The sequence below is a fragment of the Mus pahari genome, chromosome 2 (assembly GCF_900095145.1).
Source record: "Mus pahari chromosome 2, PAHARI_EIJ_v1.1, whole genome shotgun sequence".
NCBI classification, from domain to species: domain Eukaryota; kingdom Metazoa; phylum Chordata; class Mammalia; order Rodentia; family Muridae; genus Mus; species Mus pahari.
Genome location: NC_034591.1, coordinates 139,948,907 through 139,955,837, shown reverse-complemented (window position 1 = coordinate 139,955,837; position 6,931 = coordinate 139,948,907). Strand labels below are relative to the sequence as shown.

General features: G+C 50.7%; 2 protein-coding genes across 3 annotated transcripts in view; one reads left to right on the top strand and one right to left on the bottom strand.

Moving 5' to 3' along the window:
• Positions 1-236: 236 nt before the first annotated feature.
• Positions 237-4,302, bottom strand: Cdca3 (cell division cycle associated 3). The gene is made up of 6 exons (XM_021189938.2): positions 3,658-4,302; positions 3,282-3,429; positions 2,290-2,416; positions 1,353-1,646; positions 1,103-1,206; positions 237-786 (listed from the first exon to the last, which is right to left on the bottom strand). Exons 2-6 carry the CDS (start codon positions 3,399-3,401, stop codon positions 631-633), a joined length of 801 nt encoding a protein of 266 aa, XP_021045597.1. The 5' UTR covers positions 3,402-3,429; positions 3,658-4,302; the 3' UTR covers positions 237-630.
• Positions 4,303-4,462: 160 nt separating this feature from the next.
• Usp5 (ubiquitin specific peptidase 5) overlaps positions 4,463-6,931 on the top strand; it is a 15,996-nt gene continuing 13,527 nt past the window's right edge. For both annotated transcript variants that reach the window (XM_021189819.1, XM_021189815.1), the window contains exon 1: positions 4,463-4,661. In XM_021189819.1, coding sequence (XP_021045478.1) covers positions 4,551-4,661 — 111 coding nt within the window. In that variant the 5' untranslated portion in view covers positions 4,463-4,550. The remainder of the gene's footprint in view (positions 4,662-6,931) is intronic.

The following is a 6,931-nucleotide window of genomic DNA, read 5'->3' as shown; positions in this document are numbered from 1 at the left end:
CACACACACACACACACACACACACACACACACACACTCAGGCAAGACAGGGGAGAAGAAGATAAAAATATAGATTCACCAGGACCTAGTGACAACCTCACAGATATGTCATGTTCAATATGATGCCCAAAGCCAAGACTTAGGCTTGAAGAGCCAGGAAGATGGCTTCCTTTCCCTAGTCACAGGACAGGAATAGGCAGTGAGGGACAGCTTTTAGGGGAAGACCATGAATCTTATTTTAGGGGAACTAACGTTGAGTTTATGTAGGGAGAGGGACCTGGAAATTACAAGCAGGTAAGCAATAGCTAAACCCAAACAAGAAGGGAAGAGGGCCTAAGGCAGAGCTTTGGGGAGCATCAAAACTTAAGCTATATAAAGGAGGCTCAGAAGTGGCAGGAGAGATATCTATCCAGGTCTCACAGGCCCCCAGGATGCCATTCTGTATACACAAGACCCAGTGCAACTTTGGTCTAACTTCTTCAAGCATCATTTAAAATCATCTACTTTAATATACAGGAAACACACAAACCATTTTAAAAGAACGATGTCCAAGTACCAGAGTTGGGAGCCTGAGAGGAATCAGAGAACAAGGCTTTCCTCGGTGTGCTTGGGGAAGACTCCAGCACAGACCTAGCTCTCCATCAAAGCAGAGAGCTGATTCTCCTTGTCGTGGTCCCGGCTTGGCTCCCATGCTCCTCCTCCAGCTTTGAGAAATCTTCCAGTCCCAACAACAGCTCCTTCCTTTAGGTCCTTAACATTCTCACTTAGGGCAGAAGGCCGCTTACCCTGAAAAAGGCAGGATATGAGCTGAGAGGGCAGAGGGGTGCTGTGAGGCAGAGGCAAGAGCGGGGGAAACCGGCCTCCCACTTTAATGAGGGATACTCTTTTTTGTTTATATGTATGAATGTTCTATTTGCATGTATGCCTGCATGACAGAGGCAGCAGATCCCTTATAGACGGTTGTGGGCCACTATGTGGTTGCTGGGAACTGAACCCCAGTGCTCTGGAAGAGCAGCCAGTGCTCTTAACTGCTGAGCCATCTCTCTAGCCCATAATGATAGATACTTGGTGACAATTTCCACCCCCCACCCCCTTCCTTTACCTGTCGAAGTGTCAAGGTCCCAGGGGAGTTGTCATCCTGAAGGATGGTAAGAGGGGACCTCCCCAGAGCCTTACTGTTTGCTTTCCGTCTGCTGCGCTTAGAACCTATGGTAAGAAAGGTTTTGTTAGAGTAAGGACTCAAAGTCGAGGGCTTACAGCTTACTCGTCCCCTGTTGTCCCCTGTCGTCCCCCGTCATCCCAGGACGTGATTCTAGCTTCTCTTCCCTCCATCTTGCTCTTCGGTTTTGTACCTGAGGACTGGGGAGTTTCTGGGTCTCTGGAGGGCTTGTCTGAGTTCTGGATGGCAACTATGGTTTCTGTGGATTGTTTGGCTTCCTCCTTGGTAAACACCCGTTTGGGATCGAGTTCAGCCTGGCTCCAAGGCAGTAACTGGTCCTCAGGGGATAACTGAGGATCTGAAGGCAGGTCCAGGTCAGGAGATAAAGGAGTTTCCTGGGGCAGAGCAAGCTCTGGGGAGGAAATCGATTCTGACGCTTCTGTCTCAAATACTTCGCTCAGCTCTCTCACCAGTGAGCACTGAGGGTCTGGAGGAAAGACGGAAGAGAAGCTGCAGCTTTCTGGTCCAAGTCAAGGAGGGAAAGACAAGGGGGCGTTGGGATCCTGCTCAGAGGGAAGAGGTGAGACCAGGATGGGAGGAAACGATCTGGAGAAGACGGAGGAAAGCGCTGGGTGGCGTCCTGGCCAGGTACACTCGGGCAATTCTAGCACTCCCAGTACTGAAGTAGGATTGCCACAAGTTCCAGGCCAGCCTGGTCTACAGTGGGAGGCCTTGACTTAAAAAGAGAAAAGGAAAAGACAAAAACAGCCGATCAGCGAACAAAGGAGCTTGTTGCCAAACCTGATGGCCCAAGTTGGAGGCCAAGAAGCTACACGGTAGAAGGAGAGAACTGGTTCCCTAAAGTTGTCTTCTGACCTTCACACGTGAACTGTGCTAGGTGTGTGCCTTCCCCTCCACCCTCCAGATCAATGTTAGAAAATGTTTTTAAGTGAGAAAGGTCCCATAGAGGAGAATAGAACCCCTGGCATACTTAAGACCTTTGGTTAAAACCCCAAAGAAACAAAACCCAAACAAACCAACAACAACAAAAACCCAGTAAAGCAAAAATGGTGGTGATAGCACCCTAGAATAGGTGTCAGTTTCAGTCATCCCCTGAGCCCATCACTTGCCTGGACCACTGATCTTCATGGGTGTCCGTGCAATGCCAAGAGTGGGAGAGCGGGGATCTGGGTCTTGTGCCTGTTTGAGACTGTTCAGTGGTTCTGCTGGTAGGCTTGTCTGTGGAGAGCTCTCCACCTGTCAATACCACAGGTTAGAGTAAGTCTGGGCCCTGGGCTGGAGAGATGGCTCAGCCTTAAGAGCACTGGCTGTTGTTCTTCCAGAGGTCCTGACTTCAATTCCCAGCAACCACATGGTGGCCCACAACCATCTATAATGGGATTTGATGCCCTCTTCTGGTGTGTCTGAAGACAGCAACAGGGTACTCATACATAAAATAAATAAATTAAAAAAAAAAAAAAAAAAAAAAAGTCTGGGCCCTGACCATTATCTCCTCCCCATATTCCTAGCCAGACCTTCGATTGCCCATGCAGCCTGCCCAATGCAGATGAAAGAATGCAGATGCAGAAAGTTGCCAGGCACAGTAATGGCACATGCCTTTTAACTCAGTACTTGGGAGGCAGAGGCAAGAGGATCTCTATAAGTTTGAGGCCAAACTCATCTCCATAGTGACAGGGCGACACTTGAGACCCTGTCTTTAAAAAAAAATAAAAAATAAAAATCCCAGCACTCGGGAGGCAGAAGCAGGCAGATTTCTGAGTTCAAGGCCAGCCTGGTCTACAGAGTGAGTTCCAGGACAGTCAGGGCTACACAGAGAAACCCTGTCTCGAAAAACCAAAAAAAAAAAAGAAGCATAAAGTCAGCTAATGAAAAAAAGATCATGAGTTTGAAAGACAGCAAGGAGGGGTATACGGAAGGGAAGGGTTTGGAGGGAAGGGAAAGGCAGATATGACGAGATTATATTAGAGCCTCAAAAAATAATAAAAGGGGGAGGGATGGAGAAAGTAAGGTTCCAGTGGCAGTGGGGATGAGGGCTTATGTAAACAAGCAGAGGCACACATCCAGACAGCCTCCCCGCATTCCCCAGCCCAATCCAGTATACCTGAATAGGAGTGCGCTGGATGCCAGCACTAGGTGAACGAGGGTCTGCTACTCGAGCCACATGCTTGTTGCGAGGCAGAGGCCGTGCTGGAGTGCCTGAGACGCTCTGAGTGGAACCCATCTCCACTGGGGCTGGGGACGGGGCCCGGCTGTGCAGATGCAGAGGAAGGGACGTCCATCAGAAGTAAGCAGAGCTTACTCCTTCCGTGTCGGACCTCTGACCCCAGACCCACCCGATCTTCCCAGTTTCCAGCAGAGGAACCTCCGGGTCGCTAGCCCAGAGACCTCCGCGAGGATAACGAGTGGAGCTTTTTAACAGAGCAGTGAGGTCTGCGGGAACCTTCGGATTTAACCACTAATTCATTCACATCACTTACCGGGCCCCAGCTCGACCTCTGGGCGAACACCAACTAGAAAAACAACTCCCGAAGCCCGGAGTTTCAAACTTCCCTCCACGCCCCCTGCTCTGACCCTATTGGCTGAGCCGAAGCAGACGCTCATAGGCCAGTTGTGGAAAATGCGCCTTCCAGAGCAGAAAGCCATTGGCCTGAAGGATGTCTATCATGAGGACTGACCAATGGGCTGAGGACTGGCTTGCCCTCCGGAGCTGTCTCGGTGAGCTGGGGACTTTTGTTTAGGTATCGGCCTGTCAGCGGTAGACTTGTTGGGTGCCACTCAGCCTTTCTGTTTCATTAAACAAAATAGAATGAATTATCACACTGTATGCACAAAGCCAGCTGGAGACGGAGTTAATATGGTTTGCCTAAAGCGAAACAGCCATCCTTATTGGTTGACGGAGTTATCACGCATCTCTCAAAGTCGGCCTCATTGACTACTGCTTTTCAAATACCAAGACGACAAGTGCCCCTCTGCTTTCCGATTGGACGAGTCCTTGGCAAAGTTTCAGTAATCAATGCGTTTAAACAACCGACAGTTTCTGTTCGGCACGTAAGGCATTCTTCCAGAGTCCTTGAATCACAGCTCCTGCAGCTCCCAGCCCTCCTGGAGCCTCCACATGAGCACTTGCCCTGGGAGAACAGGATTGGTCCTTTCGGCCATCAGTTGTACCCGCGGTGCTTTTTATTGGCAGTCGCTGAGTGGGGGCAGAGGGCGGAGCGCCAGGAGGCAGGCTGAGTCCAACGGCCGATCTCGCGCGTCTTGTCTTTGGCGCATGCGCACAGTGAGTCGCGCTCATTGGACGCGAGAGCTAGAGGGGGCGGTACTAGGTACAGTGGGAGCTGCTGTGTGAGGAGGAGCTGCTGCCGGTGTCATGGCGGAGCTGAGTGAAGAGGCGCTGCTGTCAGTGTTACCGACGATCCGTGTCCCCAAGGCGGGAGACCGGGTCCACAAAGACGAGTGCGCTTTCTCTTTCGACACGCCGGTAAGCCCATTCCCCACGCCCGCGGCGACCACGACTTCCTCCCATTGCCCTGGTCATTCGGCCAGGCCTGCAAACCTTGGGCTACCGCCTCCTCGCGATGCACTCTGGGACTTGTAGTTTTCTTCGTACCTCTCTGCTTTTGCTTTTCATTATCTGAAGCTGTAGTATGACTACCACTCCCGGAAGCTACAGCTCTCGCCTTGTCTCGTGAAGCATTATGGACATTGTAGTTGGCGATGTCCCTTGTTCCTATTCTAAGCTCGAATTGGAACCGACTAGCGAACTACATCCCCCAGGCGACTCCCAGAAAATGCCTTGAATGTGGCCTTGCACGTTGCGCAGGGCTCTCCGGGTTTTGTAGTTTCATGTGGGAGGAGTAAGGGCGACTCCCCGCTGTTCTGGGCAAGGGTTGAGATTGGGAAGGTATGTATCCTGCAGCCTCTAGTCTGGAAGAGGATGCCAATCTGTGAAGAAGTCCGATTTAGAGAAACACTGAGTCAAATAGCCTCCACTCATGGTTAATTTGGACAGGGAATGAGGAGGTGGGCCATTGGTCAGGAGGAGGAAAAACACCCAATGGAGAGTTCTAGTCGTTTTTTCCTTTGAAGTGAACTATAGCCGCGACCCCTCCCATTCCTCCGTCCTTCACAGGTTGCCGAGACAACCCCCCCCCCTTTTAAGTATTCCTAGAGAGGGTTTCTTTGGAGGATGCTAAGGCCCCTTTCTCGTCTTGCTCCCACTCTTGTCTAGTTAGACAAAGCCGCCACCCACACCGTGTTTCACGTTCTACAGGCTCCACCTTGTACCTCCCTTCCTGCAGTTCTGCCTTCCTGTGTCATCTTCAGCTGGAGACGAGCCTCCAGGCCCTGACTGAAAGGGCTGCAGTTTGGTTGGGATCCGCCCCCCTCGTCACCCCTCCCCTCTAGCGGTTGTTGGGCCCTGCCCAGAGCGTTCAGCCAGACCAGCTCATGGCCTGAAAACTGCAAGTCAGACTGGAAAGGCTTCATTAATGCATCCCCAGTGCCGAGTTTAGCAGCATAATGTGATGCCCACTTCAGGACCAGTCCTGTGATTTGTGCTTTGCTTGGTTTGCTGGGCTTTAACCAGCGCCCCAGATAATGCTCTGCTTCTCTCAGATTGGCCTTGGTAGAAGTAAAGGATGATTGCCGGGCATGGTTTTCTATCTGCGATGAAGCCAGCACCTTTTATTTTCATTTGAAGAGTTATTTGAGTGTGCCCACCTTCCTCCCAGGGGGGAAAAGTAGATATCAGTGGGTCATTGTTTACACTTAAACACAAGACAGTTATTCTTGTCTCTCCTTAGTACTTTATGTGACTGAAATTTTTTTTTTTTTTTTTTTTTTTTTTTTTAGGTTTTTTGAGACAGGGTTTCTCTGTGTAGTCCTGGCTCTGTCCTGGAACTCACTCGGTAGACCAGGCTGGCCTCGAACTCAGAAATCCGCCTGCCTCTGCCTCCCGAGTGCTGGGATTAAAGGCGTGCGCCACCACCGCCCGGCTGAAAAAAATAATGTTTTTGTTTGTTTATTTGTTTTGTAATTTTTTCCAACGCCTTCCCTTTTTCATTCTGAGGCAAGGGATCTCCAGCCTACTTGACTTAGTAACAAACTGAAGATGGTCAGCTCATCTTCTGATTCTTCTCATGGAAGAACGAGAGTGTAGCTAAGCTTTGTGGTGAGAAATACTTTATTAATGAACACTGCAGTCTACACTATTCTAGGGAGTGGTACAGTACAATTTACTGGTCCACTAACTGCCTCAGATACCATCCTAATTTTACTATCACAGTGAAGAAAATGTCAAGGCCCCTAAGACTTATAATCCGGGAAGAGGATGCCTATGGCTCAAAGCCTTGGGTCTGAGATGAGACTCCTCTCCCGCTTCCTCTCCCACTTGCTCTGTCACTCTTACAGCGGCACTCGCACTTAAAAAACACATTGGGGACCCTCGGGCGTCGACTGGGTCCCGCGTCCGGACGCATGGTGCAATCCTGCGGGTCCCCGCGGGTCGGTGGGTCCGACTTGCTTCTGTTTGCTCGAAGGCTCGGTCTCCTGAGGAGCTGGCGTCCTCACCCCTGCTGTAACTTCGCGGATTAGTGACTGTCACTCTTCCCATAGCTTTAAAAGCGAGGCCCTGGCTCTGCTGTCATGAAGGTGAAAATTAAGTGTTGGAATGGTGTGGCCACTTGGCTCTGGGTAGCCAATGATGAGAACTGCGGCATCTGCAGGATGGCGTTTAAGGGCTGCTGTCCA

Coding starts and splice junctions, on each gene's coding strand:
- Cdca3 (XM_021189938.2), bottom strand. CDS start 3,401: ATGGGTTCCACTCAGAGCGTCTCAGGCACTCCAGCACGGCCTCTGCCT. Junction 1,207..1,352: donor AGAAACTCCCCAGTCCTCAG/GTACAAAACCGA, acceptor TTCTTACCATAG/GTTCTAAGCGCAGCAGACGG. Junction 787..1,102: donor GGACCTTGACACTTCGACAG/GTAAAGGAAGGG, acceptor TGCCTTTTTCAG/GGTAAGCGGCCTTCTGCCCT.